The sequence below is a fragment of the Nilaparvata lugens genome, chromosome 10, assembly GCF_014356525.2.
Source record: "Nilaparvata lugens isolate BPH chromosome 10, ASM1435652v1, whole genome shotgun sequence".
NCBI classification, from domain to species: domain Eukaryota; kingdom Metazoa; phylum Arthropoda; class Insecta; order Hemiptera; family Delphacidae; genus Nilaparvata; species Nilaparvata lugens.
The window spans coordinates 9,522,823-9,538,586 of record NC_052513.1 but is presented as its reverse complement, the minus strand read 5'-3'; the positions used below and the strand labels follow the sequence as shown (position 1 = coordinate 9,538,586).

General features: G+C 35.1%; 1 protein-coding gene across 2 annotated transcripts; it reads left to right on the top strand.

Annotated features, from left to right (window-relative positions):
• The first annotated feature begins 847 nt into the window (after nt 1-847).
• On the top strand, nt 848-14,278 carry LOC120353258. Of its 2 annotated transcripts, XM_039436241.1 has the most exons (4): nt 848-981; nt 6,042-6,182; nt 12,964-13,052; nt 13,434-13,690. In XM_039436241.1, exons 1-4 carry the CDS (start codon nt 865-867, stop codon nt 13,552-13,554), a joined length of 468 nt encoding a protein of 155 aa, XP_039292175.1. In that variant the 5' UTR covers nt 848-864; the 3' UTR covers nt 13,555-13,690. The 2 variants fall into 2 exon arrangements, 1 of the variants encoding a protein (XP_039292175.1); XR_005572255.1 differs by lacking the exons at nt 848-981; nt 6,042-6,182 and adding an exon at nt 9,211-10,446 and having other exon boundaries at nt 13,434-14,278.
• The last annotated feature ends 1,486 nt before the right edge of the window (nt 14,279-15,764 follow it).

Genomic DNA, 15,764 nt, shown 5'->3' with positions numbered 1-15,764 from the left:
ATGGAAACAGATGTCATCTGAAAGCACCCAGAGGTCGTCGTCCACCTCAACTCTCATCATTATATAATGTGATTGACCCCCTTCAGTTCCCTTCAGTTCAGGGTCTGTTACCAATAACAAGAGGCAAAAAAGATGATTTGCTGGATATGTTGCCATTAATGCCTGAAGAACACAGGCAGTTTTATCTAGAGCTTCCAAGTGAGTAAACAACATGTGAAAGAAACACTGTTTTGTTCATTCTCACACTGTTTAAATCCCAAAATGAATAAACAATATTATTTGTCAAAGATAAAGACTAATAATATTTTTCAAGAAGACATTGTGTATTTTGTGTGAATTACTAATTAAAATGAAATATTTTATAAAAAAGGTGTTATTTTCATTTTGAGAGTTTTGTTCCTAAGTAATCAAAATCAAAGATTACACGTTTTCATATTAATGAGAGCAATTTCATGAAATGTGAAACTTAGCTGCTTGCAACCAATAGATTTGATCTAAAGTTTCACATTTCATAAAATAGGTTCCATGAAACACGTTTCTTTGATTTGCATCACACCAATACGATTCTACTTTCAATTCGAGTTCATTTTGTTTCCTATAAACTTCATGAGAAATCTATATACTTTTGTTTCCTTGTAGATATCCTAGAGCGGCGGTCAGGCTCGGGTATCCAAGCATCCGGAGCTCAATTTACCGCCACTGGCAACTAGTTCAACCACCAATGCCGCACTCTCGCCATGAGTTCAGTGAAATAATTCAGAGAAATGATGGCGGCACATGATGTCCGACAGAGATGACCAACCCTTTTTCCGAGGGTTGATTGGCGGGGAGGGTTGATTGGCGGCAATATACATATCACAAAAAATGTTGAATGCCCTTCGTGGCACTGAAAGGATTCATATCGACGCCACATTCAAAACAGTGCCTGCACAATTGCAGGCTCACCAATTGCTAACCATTCATGGGGAGTACATGCACCATGTAAGTAATTGTATTTCATTCTGTTACAAGTGACCCCCTGGGTAGGAGACTTGCTCAAGAACTGTTGTATGTAATCTTTGAAACCCGCAACTTTGAATTATACAGAGTTGATGAAAATTATGGAAACAGCTAAATATTTCATTTACAAGGATAATTTGTCAGTCGGTGTGATTAACGATTCTATATTTTAAATGAAAAATTACTCTTAAAATATTACCCTGTCACTTCAACATCTTTGACCCTCATATAAATCCAAATTCTTTTTTTCCAATGAGAAGGTGGTCAAGTGATACATGATTTTGATACTGAGTTCCAAGAGAAAATAAATGGCGGAAACCGCACATTGATAAATCAACCCATCACATTTTGATGATATAATATAGAGGTTGTAAATGTTGTGTAGTACCTACATTAACCAGCTGAAACCAAGTGTCAGCGCGTGAGAAGATGATGCCGTTGCAGGCGAAGACGACCTGGCCTGCATCACCTGCGGAGTCCACAAGCAGACATTTTGTTATGTGCGGAAGGTGCGTGAGTGTACATTGTCACTCGGTGAACGAGAATGACTTAGACGTGCCATTACCAATAACGTGCCCCGTCTGCAGAAGAACCTTGTCAGGGTACCGAAGGATTATCAATAAAGCTATTTTACCGAGAATGAGTTGTTTTGCTTAAGTAATCTTTCACCTATGTATTTCAAAGCCGCCAGACGGGTCGCCGCCAACCTGTCTCCCTGACAACTAGTCTCCTCGCTATTTTGATCACAGGCGTCAGTAAATCCCCTGGCAAAATATACCATTGCCATCAACTAGTCTCCCCAACAGTAAATCCCCTACTAGAAGGAAGGATCCTAGTTGTCGGCGACAACTAAGCTCCTCACACACTCACGACAACTAGTCTCCCCGACAGTAAATCCCCTGCTGGATAGGCCTATTAGGGGTCTGATTGTCGTGATCGTACCTGACAACTAAGCTCCCCAACAGCTAATACCCTATTGAAACCAGCTTGAAGCGGGCGGGGAAGTAGTACATCACAGATACTGCTGTTGTACACATTCTATGAATTCGATTATTAGAAGAAAAGCTTGATAGAGTTATCACTTCTATCACTGCAAACATAAAATTAAAAAAATAAACTATTTCTCTTTCCGAATTCAACTGACTTGGAAATGTTCCTTATAAAAAAAAATATACCATTGCCGTCAACTAGTCTCCCCGACAGTAAATCCCCTACTAGAAGGAAGGATCCTAGTTGTCGGCGACAACTAAGCTCCTCACACGCTCACGACAACTAGTCTCCCCGACAGTAAATCCCCTGCTGGATAGGCCTATTAGGGGTCTGATTGTCGTGATCGTACCCGACAACTAAGCTCCCCGACAGCTAATACCCTATTGAAACCAGCTTGAAGCGGGCGGGGAAGTAGTACAATCACAGATACTGCTGTTGTACACATTCTATGAATTCGATTATTAGAAGAAAAGCTTGATAGAGTTATCACTTCTATCACTGCAAACATAAAATTAAAAAAATAAACTATTTCTCTTTCCGAATTCAACTGAATTGGAAATGTTCCTTATTAAATGTCAAGCAGTTTCAGAATGAGTTTGTACATCTCGCAAGTGATTCCTGCATACATGTATGCATAGAATATAACATATATATCATCAAGCAAAACTCTGATCTACTGTTCAGTCTTCAACTTATGACATTCAAAACTTCAGATTGAAACTTTATACTCTTATATTTTTGTTTTTCATTGTAATGTGAATTGTAGGAATAATTCTACATCGATTTGTCACTGTTCTCTTTTGAATAGCTATTCATTAATTTGTAACTATACTCTTTTGATTAATTATTATTGATCAAAGTTGATCTTGATTTTTTAATATAGTATTGTATTTTCTTCTAATATGGAATGTAAAGGGTTGTGTGGCAGCGAGTCCTAAGGCCCGCCGCAAAGTAGACCCACGCTAATCCATGAAAAGCGACCCACGCAGTGGGATGTTTTGTAAACCGTTGCTATAGAATTATTCATAATCAATCTGCTGACAAGTGGAATCAAAGGAAGGTGGAATGTATCCATAAAAGGAAAATCCACTAAGTCCATAAAAGTAAATTTTTCTGGAAATCAATTTCTAATTTTTAACATCAATAATAATTTCCTTATAGTGATTTTTCATAAAAAAGTTTCGTGCGAGGAGCTTGGTTGTCGGGTTCGGTGACAACAATCAAGCTCCTTGCACGCTAGCGTCAACTAGTCTCCCCGACAGTAAATACCCGTAGACGACAACTAAGCTCCTCGAACACTGACGACAACTAGTCTCCCCGTCAGTAAAGCTCCTCTCTCAGGAGCTCAGTTGACGCCGTCAGTAAATCCCCTCGAATGTGGTTTTAAAAGGAGCTTTACTGTCGGGGAGACTAGTTTCCCGCCAGATGCTGACTAAAAATGCCTAAAAACGTATTCCTGAAATATCCTGTTGTGATCCAATCCCACCAAAATTAATGATGAGTTCAAAATAATAGAGAGAATAAGAGTTCATTTGAATGCAAAATGTTTTTTATCTCTCATAGTTTTCCAACTATTACATGAATTTTGGTAAAGTACTCTCACTTTGGGAATATTTCAAGTCTATATTTTCCGTTGATGAACAATATTCCATTGTTAATGTAGCTTTTTGAATATTAACACAGAAAGAGATGGATATTCATGGAGATTAGTTAGAAATATTGTCATATTGATGCAGATTAATTGATATAGTGCCAAGTGTATGAGACATGAATTATGATGTTTTCCAATTTTTCTATGAAGTTGTGAAAGAAGAACTTGTGAGATTCACGAGAATAGTAATTGGTAAGCTTTGTGAAGTTCTGGAGAGCAATAGGCTTATTTTATTATGTTCTACCATAGAAAAAGGTAACGCTATTGAATTAATTATCATTAGTTTTATTTTATGTACAATCGCATCATTGGTCTCTGGTATTCTCTTTCTAAAAAACACGAAAATATTCTAAGAAATTATAATTATTAAACTAAAATCCCAATTGAATGCTGTAAATCACCCCGAAGACTTCTGCTACTGCAAATATTGACAACAGGGTTATTTAATCATCGTTTAATAATAATAATTATTTTATTTATTTGCATTTGAACAAATGCAACTACCAGTTTATTTCCATCTGTATTTTATGAAATAGTCTCCATTCATTTAAATTATCATATTCTGAGTATGTAGTTTCCCAATGAATACCAGATAGAATACTGTATATGTTTTAATCTTGTAATACTTCAAATTTCTTCAGAAGAAACAAAACGTGACATTATTTCCAAAAAACGTATACTGAGAAATAAAACATAAGAAAATCTAATAAGAGCAATGAAAAGATTAGGAATAATTCAAAGCAGATAATTTTATTCATTTTCTAATGCAGCACCGATGATAAACCCTTCAAAATTTTTCCTCAGGCTCCTTATATTCATAAGTAGAAAGTTGATAGTTCCATTTCCTATATTACAATTCGTTATTAAGAAATAATTCTTTTTTGAAATTGACTTTCAAATTTAATCAGAATGATCAATTTCTCACAATATTCAAATAGAAATGCAACTGGCTATAATGAGATACATAAAGTCAGTATCAGAAGTCAGTATCTGTTGGAAAAACGGGATTGTGTTCCTTGTATGTTATTAGACAAAGCATATAACTTAGGTAATTCATTTTCTAACGCAGCACCGATGATAAAATTGATGTAAGGTATGTAGAAGTATGATAAATCAGGCACCAGAATACTGAGTGTAATTCATGGAAACGTAAAATTAAATCATGAAGACATAAATTTTCTTCTTCTTCTTCTTTTTCTTCTTCTTCTTCTTCTTCTTCTTCTTCTTCATGTAAATGTGTGTCAAGTTTTTTCGTGATCGGATATGGCATGTAAAATCTAGGGGCGCAGCTCAAACATTCATGCCGGTTCAGCTCAACACATTCTGAGCGCAATCGGTAGAACCGGTTTTTCTCTATTTCCTTCTCCAGTTTCTCACTCGGCTATCGGTCTGATGGGATTCGATCATTTGCGACAAAATTCAAAACTTTTCTACCAAATGGGATTCGATTTTTTGCGACAAACGACAAAACTTTTCGACCTAATAGGATTCGACCATTTGCGACGAACAGCAACATTTTTCTATCAAATGGGATTCGACTGTTTGAGAATCGGTCAGATGGGAAAATCAAATTTTCGACCTTTTGCGACAGTTGAGATTTTCGGCCAAATGAGATTACTATTAAAACTTTTCAATCATTTGGGATTCGACCATTTGGGAAAGTAAAAGCTCCAATTCTATCATTTGGGATTCTTCAATTTTCGATCTTTTGCGACAAAATAAGAAAACTTTGTTTCAGTTACATTGATAATGGGCTCAGACCTGAAACATGTCTGTCATAATATTTTTTTCATAAAGACCATTAAAAAAAAGTACTGTGATTTTTCTTGTTTTTAATTAGTGAAACATTCTTATCAAAGAGTTGATGACTACTAATAATGTGTCTTTAATTTTTTCAGGACCTCTCAGTCTTTCAAAAGCCAAGCACCAGGACATAATGAGTTTGATGAAATTTTGTGGACCAAGAGTCCACAAATATATTGTATATTGTGTTTGAAGGGTTCTATCGTAGGGATGGCCACACAACTGCCTTGATTAAAAATATCATCCTGCTTTGCTGTGGAAATATCTCATTGAATTATTATTGTAAACGCCAGAATGATATTCATGCAAAGAAAATAACCATGCCTATGTTCAAGTGGGCAAAAAAGTCGGCCCATGTATTATCTAGAATGTAGATGATGATATCTAATTAATTTTAGTTTTCCTATTATGTGAAAAATGAATCATTGCAGAACATGAAACGTTGTTTCATGTAACACATGCATGAAACACTGCAGCAACAACATGAGAAAAGGTATTTGTGTAGGTATTAGCAAATAATGTTCCTAATAATGATCAGAGGATCGAATGAAGAATGATTATAAAATTTTCCTCTTGAATAATTTTTTCTACTTTAGAGGAATGGACTAATTTCCTACAGTATAAGAGCATATCAAACCTATTTGCCTCACAATTGGAAATCCATACCCGTTGCACCAATTGTGCAAATCTACAGTGGACATATGAACATTTCAAGATACTCAAGCACCACTTCCCTGAAGTAAGTGATAAATCATGTATTATTAACGAGAATTTTATAATTCCATTTTATTCTTTGATTTCAATTGTGGAGAATAATGTGTTTGTGTTCCTAATAATGTGTTTAAAGGGTTCTATTGTAGGGATGGCCACACAACTGCCTTCATTAAAAATATCATCCTGCTTTACTATTCTATCACCTAATAACAGAATATCTATACTATGTAAAGTAGTATACGTAGAATAGTAGAGCATTTATAGTTTAATATATAATATAGTGTAGTATATAATATAGTCATCGAATAAAAAAATTATCAGGACAAGGCTCTTTGGGATGATTCCATGGATTGATTGGGCAATAGTATTACCTATTATGTCAAACAATTCATGTTTTTGTGGCCCAGAGTAATAGGGCTTGAGTATCACTGTGTAGTGGCCCAGCAAAAGTGCGTTTACAATTTATGATTTGTGAGTGATGAGGGTATATTAATGTGTAGTGTTAGTTTTTTAAGTTTATAAATATTATGATGGTAAACCATAAACTTGAAGAAAATACTCCATTAATGTTGAACTTACAAGTTTATACATTTGAATATAAAAAGCTAATATTTCTAAGTGCTACTTGATATTTTTTGAACGATACATATGTAAGTTGCGGACCAGAGTGTTAGGTTTTGGAGTAAATTTTGAAAATATAATATAATATTTAGAATATTATGTTGTTAAACTTATCTGGATAGGGGCATAAAGAGATCTATTGTTGAATATTGATTGAACATTGACATGGGTTGACAGTTATTGTTTCCATTCCACCGGCGTTGAAGGATGGGTATTGTTCTCTCTTGATCGTTCCATGCCCCCATTCAGATAGGTTGTATCCGAATTTTATAATCCAAAGAAAGGCGAGAGCAAATTTTTCTGTCCGATTACAGTATTTGGCGGAAATAGCTAAAAATGAACCGGAAGTACGAGGTTTTTGAGTCACTCTGTACCTAGCACAAGGGAATTTTGCATGAAAAAAGTGGTCCTGGACTTCTCTCAGATATCCAAATAATATATTAAAAAATCAGAACTAACATATACATTGCAAGCACACCCCCTTTTTCACGTGTATATTTAGAGAACTGACTGATGTGTACATGGAATATAATCCTCGATATTCCAGTAGTGCTGAACATGTTCCAGATTTGAATGGTTAAAAGGAAATTTATTTATTTTTCAAATCAATAACATTTTGGGAAAATGTTTTCTACTGAATATTACATATCTCATTCTTATTGTATGTTGTGATAAGTGAGATTTTCATAGGATTGAATAGCATTTTAGGATTGAATGAGAAAATGTTGCAACATTTCTATCAAAAAGCAATTTTGACAGGCTAGAAATGTTTCTGTTTGAGAATATAAGTTTGTGGTAAAGCGAATAAGTTTCTTAGAAAATCTCTTTTTATCTCTCTCTATGCTTTATATATTCTGTGGAAGCAAAAAAGTTTCTCAGAAAACCTTAGTTATAGATCATGATACCACATTTTCATATTCACACTTATAAATCATTAATAAGCTCTCAATCATTTATTCTTTTTTCATTTCAAACCAAATTCAGATGTCCATTAACAAAATGGAGAGTACGAATTCTGCAAAGCATCTGGATCTGGCTGATGTGTATACATAAGTTATTAACTTCAAGACAGCGATCCAACTTCAGATACCAATGCTAAACTTATTTCCTTAAGAATGATGAGATGTACTAAAAAAGCGAATCAAAGATGACAATGGTGTCTGCAGATCAGTACATGTCAGAGTTATTTTGAACGAAAACGAACAGCAGGAGGTGATAAAGACTGTACATGAAGGTTTTGATATTGATAGTAGTGTACAGGCACTAGGCTAAAGCACTATCATCACATCGCGGTATGAATACTACAATTGAGCTGATAGCAAAGTGATATTATTGGCCCAGTTTTCGCAATGACATCAGAGTCTACATTAGAGAGTGTGAAGAATGTAGGAATGTGAATCCTCAACGTCTGAAGGTTGTTCCAGAGCTCCAACCTATACCTGTACCAAAGAAGGTAAGGAGGCAAATCAATTGGCATTGATTTGGTTCAAATGCCAGAGTCTGGTGGCATGAAATATATGGTGTTTGCCATAGACCACTTCTCAAAATGGACCGAGGCAAAGGCTCTTAGAAATAAAGAAGCAAAGGAGACGGCAAAGTTTATGTATGAAAACATAATCTGTCGACATGGATGCCCAGATGTGCAAATAAATTATCAGGGAAGGGAATTCGTGAACAAAACATTTGAAGAAATGGAGAGATTGACTGGAGTTAATTTGAGGATGACTTCAGCAAATTATACACAGGCAAATGGGATGGTTGAGCGACAGAATCGATCGATAAAAACTTGAGGCTCAAGGTCCTTCAAAAAATATTGAGAAATGGCCAAAGGTGTTAGATGGCGTTCTATTTGATCTGAGAGCCTCTAAACACTCAAGCACAGGCTTCTCACCATTCTATTCGCTGTACAACAGGGAACCAACTTTGCCAATAGTCATAATGATGAGTGAAGCAGATGAGCATGATAATGAAGATGAAGATGGTGTACTGGACTTGAATGATTTTACCAAACACTTGGATTTTGCACTGGCAGAGAAGGGTGCTGCCGAGAGCAAAGCAATGGCGAATATTAAGCGATCACAGGATTTGCAGAAAAGATCGTACAATAGGCGTCATTGCACAGGCACAAGCGACATAAAAGTCATAGTGAGAAATTTGAAGAGGGATGACAAGAAAGGTCTATGGAAGGAAATGCCTTGAGATGGTCCTTACACTGTGAATAAAATCAACAAATCCACTTGTGTTCTCATAATGGGGAAAGGACAAGTTTTGAAACGCAAACAAAATGTGCAAAATTTAAAAAAATGCTCCCAAAGAATTACTTTGAAGAAGGAAAATGATGATGTAACATTTTTAAATGAAATCCGTGGAGAAAGATTTTTCAACCCAGTTGACAGGCTGTGGCAGGAGGAAAAATGTGCTGAGCTGAATCTGGAGTTTGTTGGTACCTTCACTTGCATTTGCTATAGCAAGGAAGTGAAACTCACAAAACCATTAGGCATCAGAAAGATATGTGGGGATGGTAATTGCTGGTTTCGAGCAATTGCTTACAATGTGACTGGTTCAGAGGATGAACACAAACAATTCCGTGATCTACTACTTGATTTCATGTACTCCATTTCGATGAATGATATTATTAAACGATCCTTCCCAAGTGTTCATTTAGTCGCAATGAGAAATGATGGTGAATGGGCCACTGAAGCCGAAATATTCTCAACAGCTGCATTATTGGAGACCGACATTTACGTCTACCATCCAGAGTGGTGAGTATGAATGGCTGAAACATTCCAAAAATTTCATATCAAATTGTAATTTGGAATGTGATGATAAGTTGTCAAAAGTGCTTTATATAGGCTAGTCAATAAAAGCAGACAACATTTTGAAGTTGCGTATTCGGTTGAAACTCACTGAATAAGCACTACAACTACCCACCCCAACCGTCACTCAACATCACCGATACCGAAATCTAAGAGGAAGGAGGGAGAACGACAACCTGATAAAACAATATTGTGGAATGAAGCTGGCACCAAATGGGGTGAGTTCAAGCCAATTAAATAAATCCATAATTTATTATTCAGCTACAACATTATTTCATTACTTCAACTACTGTATCTATTTAATTAAATAATATTTCTAAATATAAATTTTTATTGCATCAGTCTAGTAATCACATAATAATGTTGTTCATTGTATACAAGTTACCGTAATCAAACATACTGAGCACCGCTACTTCACAAAATAAGACTCTAATTTATTGCCTGATTGACGTGTGCGGACTCTTAACAACACCCTACGAGAGGACTAAGGTGACTATTCCTATCAGTCTACATACCATACTTTAAAAATGTCTTTAAACACAATATCATATAATTGATATTGCTTCCAAATTTATTATTCTTTTTTCATTGAAGATATCCAGGCTAATATTTCATCTATTTCGAGTGGTACAGCTAGTGCTATTTCGAGCTGGTTTCCAGCTGCAGTGTATTTGTCTATGAAGTGACTTAATCGGTTATAAACTTTATTTTGCTGAGCTCAGTAGCTACGTATCGCACGGCCCGCATCTACATCAAGGACTCAACTTCAAGCCAGCCGCATCCACGCCATAAGCACAAACATTATTTGTGCCCTCTGTAGTCCAGTTTCATTATCGCAACGCAGTCTTAATCGTAAGTTTAATATTTTACTCATTTCACAGTCAGTTTTATCTGATCTTGATATTGTTACAAATTTTATATTTAATTTTGTTTCATTTAATTCGTTTTCACCATTGAATTTTGTCTTTATTATAGCATTTTATAATAGTTTTTCTGTCAACTAACTCTGATATTGTATTTTTGAAATGTTAGCACACCTGCCATATGTTCACTTCCAATTCTGTATTTTTCAAATCCTCAGTTTCCACTGAAAATGATGCAAAGTATGGCGTTGAAACTTGAGTCTGGTTTTAAATTAACTTTTTTAATTTTTGTGGATTTGATAATATTTATGTAATCACTTTTTCATCTCAAAAAACTATTATGTTAAAAATGAAATATAAGACCTACTATAAATATTTTAAACTAAATTTTCTCATGCTGTGCAAAAACCAAAAACTGATGTGGGTGACTTTTGTACTGAAAGTAAAAATAAGTTGAACGTTGATCCATATGATCCTTGTCAACCCTTGTTTGATCTACATAAAAGGAAGGCAAATGGGAGAAATTAAATCTGTGATGATTACATTGCTAAAAGCAAGGATAACAACTCAAAATTCTCACTATATTGAATTATTTGATAACTCCCAAAACCATCCAATCCCAAAACTTGATGTGAACAACCAGTTTTATAAAAGGATGTTCTGGCTATATTGCTTCAGTATTCATGTGTTCAATGATGATTCAAGCTATTGTTACACATTTACTGAATGTGATCTTGTAAAAAATCCTCAGTCATTTCAATAACTTTGGTTTAATCAGCAACAATGTATAAAATAAAGAAATAATTGGAAGTCCTAAACCTTATATAACAGCAATGGTAGAATGAAGAAAAACATCCTCTGAAGTTGTGATCAATCCAGAGCTTCTGCAAAACTGGGAACTTTTTTAAATAATATTTCTTAAATACCATTTGAGGATATGTGTCACCGAGTCACCAATAACATAGGCGTTCGTGTTGAAGCAGTTATCAGACAAGAAGGTGGCCACATTGGACATGTAATGGCCAGAAACTAATCTCCAGGTATACAGTGTAGACAAGTTATATCTCATTTTTCTGTATTGCTTTCACAATAAACTTTCTATGACAAAACTAAATGTTGGATCATATCATGCGCCACCCTGTATAATTAATATCAGTAACACACGGTGCTCAAATATTGAAGTGACTGATTCACAGTCACAATTATTGTAGATTACAAAGTAAATGAGTGTAATAGTGTGAATATTGAGTGGGTATTATTGTAGTTGTTTGTGTGTATCTTATATTATTTTTCAGGTTTTTGAACTGAAATGAACTTTGATTTTACTGTTTGTTGAACCCTGCGTTTTTAGTGTGAGAATTGACTCTGTCTTGTTTGAATTTGCTAACTTGTTGCTTAGTTGTCAAAATTAAAGCAATTTTCGTGCATTTTTCAAATGCAGATTCAATTTCTTGTCGAAAAAGCTACTGTATTTGGGAATTGTACGACCATTGACCATTTTGCAGCTTTGGCTTTTCCACTGGAAGTTATGCTCAACGCTCGTGGAGGGGGAATAATTTTCAGTGAAAAAGCCACAGTTGGTATTGAGACGTATCTGGGAAAACATGTAACGGTGTGCGAGCCTCGGTCCTCTGATTGGGCCCATTTCCCAGTCAGAGGGACAAATTGTTATGTTTCAGTTATCAGTAATTTTTATCTAGTTGAATAGGGAACCAAATTTCATATAGTTAGTAGGAGTAGAATCAGAAAATTATTTGTGCGTGTGAGTTCAAGTATAGTGAGTTTTATTAAAGCGTATGTGAGTGTTTCTGAAGAATCCAAGTTTGAATATTGTTAAACTGGTGAGTGCCAAACTTTTATTGTTTTTCTTATTAAGCTCAAAATTTAATTTCATAGAATGACCAAGGCCCAAATTTAAATGCAGCAAGTTAGCAGGTTCCCAAAATGTATAGATTGAATTAATTGAATGTATCTTCTTGTTATGAATCAGTTACTGAGTAACTCTGGAAAATTTGACATGATTTCTATTGATTCGTTAATGAGTTCAATAAACCTGAGGTTAAATTTCAAAAGTATTTTTCATTGAAGTTCCTGGCTCGTAGTTACTATAGTTGCTAGAATAGGTTACAATGATGAATCTGTGCATTTGAATGAACGAATCCACTAAGAGCTCCCAACCAATCAAGGATTCAAATACCGGTAGATGGATTGATAGCAGTAAACTTTAGCAAATATTATAGAAAAGAAGCAACAACATCCCGCCGTTTACATTGGTGGCCAGCGGTGGTATAGTCTGCAAGAATGACTATCGAACCACATTTATTCTTATATATTTTATATTTTGGAAGATTGACCAAATAGAGACAAAGATATCTCCGGTTACAGAATTATGTTAGGTGTGGTGTAGGGTTAAAAATACCATCTCCGGTTACATTTTTTATTTTAATGATCCTAAATAATTTATGATTTATACATTCTCAACAAAACGTTTTTTGTGATATTACAGGACTTCCAAAAACCAACCCAAATTGCTGAGAAACTACAGGCAAGCATGGGGAGCAGTCACGTAGTGGTGTCCGATCTTTGCAAGAAGAGGTAATATATAATCTTTTATTGTCAAGATATTACCAAGTTGGGAAATCTCTTACATGAAGGGGGTTTCATGTAAGTACCTTGAATGAGCTGGATAATAAGCTAAAATGATGAAAAATTCAATTAAAAAATTAAATTCAAGTGGACTATTGATAAGTCTTTTCAATACTAACTGTTCACTTCTCAAACTGTTGAAATTTTCATTCTGGACTTTATTATCAGTGACATACTCAACTATTGTAGTGACTGATTCACCATTACAATTTTATGAGTACACGAAGTGAATGAGTGTTTCCATGATCCTAGAATATACATTATAATTTGAACTGTCTCTACAAAAATATTATTATTTTCTAAACAAATATATTGCTATTTCAATTACAGGGCTTCCAACGCTTTGATCTCGAACCACCACACATTTTTGAGGCAACTATTTCCAGAGCTAAAGATAAGAAACAGAGCCGACCAAGTAAACAATCATGGAAATTTTGTTTCACAATTGTGAGTGAGATCTTGAGTTTTTGCCCACTCCACCTATTACTTTGAGGAAGGGTACTTATCTCCGTTGTTGCAGCACTCCCTCCCGGCGACTTGCAACGGAGCTCGGCTGGCTTTGTTCACTCTACTCTGGACTCTCTTGTAATCGGTTGAAGTGTGCGGTCGTGTCGCTAAAAATTTTCGAAACTTGGCTGTGATAAATTATTGTGATTATGAACTTAATGTTAAATATTTGTACGTGCGTGTGGAAAGACTGATGCTCTACCAACATATATCCGTGTACAAAACTGGGTGAGTCCTTTCAAATTATTACAAAACGACCCTTAGGTGGAGTCGATTCCCCCAAAAGTGCGATCCGAACAGTAACATTATTAGAAGGTGGCAACTCACTGAGAAATTAAGGGAAAATTATTATTTCCAGCTGGAATAGCTCAGCATTTCTTCTTGATAGAATTTCATTTTCTTAAAATATCATCAGCATATTATATAAAAATATTATCAGTATTAATTTATATTCAATCTAGTTTAAGTTACATGAAGTTGAATCTATCAGCCTTGACTTATTCAAGTAACCAAGAAAAATTTAGAGAGCACACAACCGAGAGAGAAGTCGCCTTTGGAAAGTAGTAGGTTGTTTCTGTTGTGTTAATTAATATTTATTTATATTAAGAGATAATATTGTGATAGCCTATTATTTCACATAAAATTACAATAAATAAGTTATTAAATTACTACAGGTCATATGAGATTTTTGTAGTCCCAAAAAGCACCTTATCACGAAAGGTGCATAATTTGAGCCCATTGAAAGTAGGAGCACAAACTGCTTTAATGAAATTGCTGCTGATGAAATTTTTTTAGCACAAGGTCTCATCAAGTGTGATGAGTGGGGGTTTCCTCTTGAAATTACAGACATTCGTCAGCTTGTGCGAGAATATCCTAATAATAGAGGCATGGTGGAGAAACGTTTTGTGGGAAATATGCCACAACATGACTGGGCTTTAGCTTTTATTCGACGTCAGAGGAATTTGACAAATTGGCTCTGTGAAAACATTAGACGATATAGAGCTGCACTTTCACATCAAGTGCTCAGTGAATATTTTGAAAATCTATGTCAAACATAGTGAATTTTAATGAGACTAATTTCAAAGACGACCCATAAGTTTATGCTGGTAAAGAGCGCACAGAAAATTGTAATGTTTCCATAAAAATTGTAATGGAACATGCAAAACCTTACCTGAATCAAGGTCGCACTGTGTATACAGATAACTGGTACACCAGTGTTGACCTTGCCCACAAATCGATGCTTGAAAAAACCCATCTTGCACCGTACGTGCCAACAGGAAATTGAACCCTGAATATGTTGTAGATAAAAAATTGAAAAAGGGTGAAACTGTTTCAGAAAAGAGTTCAACTAATGTGCTCGTTCTCAGATGGAAGGACAAGCGCGATCTTCTCTTGTTGAGTACAATATTAATGACTCTAATTTTTCGCAAATATTTATGAAAGAACGAATAGAATTGAAACCCAATGTGATGATAGACTACAATTGAATCGGTGTATGCTAAAAGGGCCTCATTCCAAAAAAAAATCGAGTTAGATATTGAAACAGAATGTAGAAGGGTAGACGGTTTCATGCTATAAGGAACTCAGTCAGATGCTTCCTAGCCTCAGAAACCGCATAGGAAAATATCAGTTTATGCTGGAAGGGCTTCAGTCTCTGACTGAGTACCTTCTAGCAAAAAGCGAACGGAGATAGACATAACCTCAAAGTTTCGTTCTCAAGCGGTAAATGAGTAGAAGTTGAGCTATCGTTTTGCTCTACATAACTTAGGCTATATTCAGTTATAATAATATGGATAATCAAGTTTCAATAACTGATTATTCATCTACTGGACGAAAAAGAAAAGCAAACAAACAATTATTGACAAGAAATGTTTTAAGAACAACAAGACTTAAAGGCGATTTTTTCACTAATGCTAAGAAGTCCGGGCGAAAATGTCATTCCGTGGTCATTTTTGGGTAACAGCTGTGGAAGATGTCTCAATTTCTTCGTTAGGTCTTGTAATATTACATTTTTCTCGATTAAAATCGAATCTTCAATTCGATATTCAAAATATCAATAAAACTTGATAGCAAACATCGGTATAATCAATATGCGGACTCAACATTTTACCGGGAATTTATCAGATACACTAATGTTGAATAACTCACTATGAT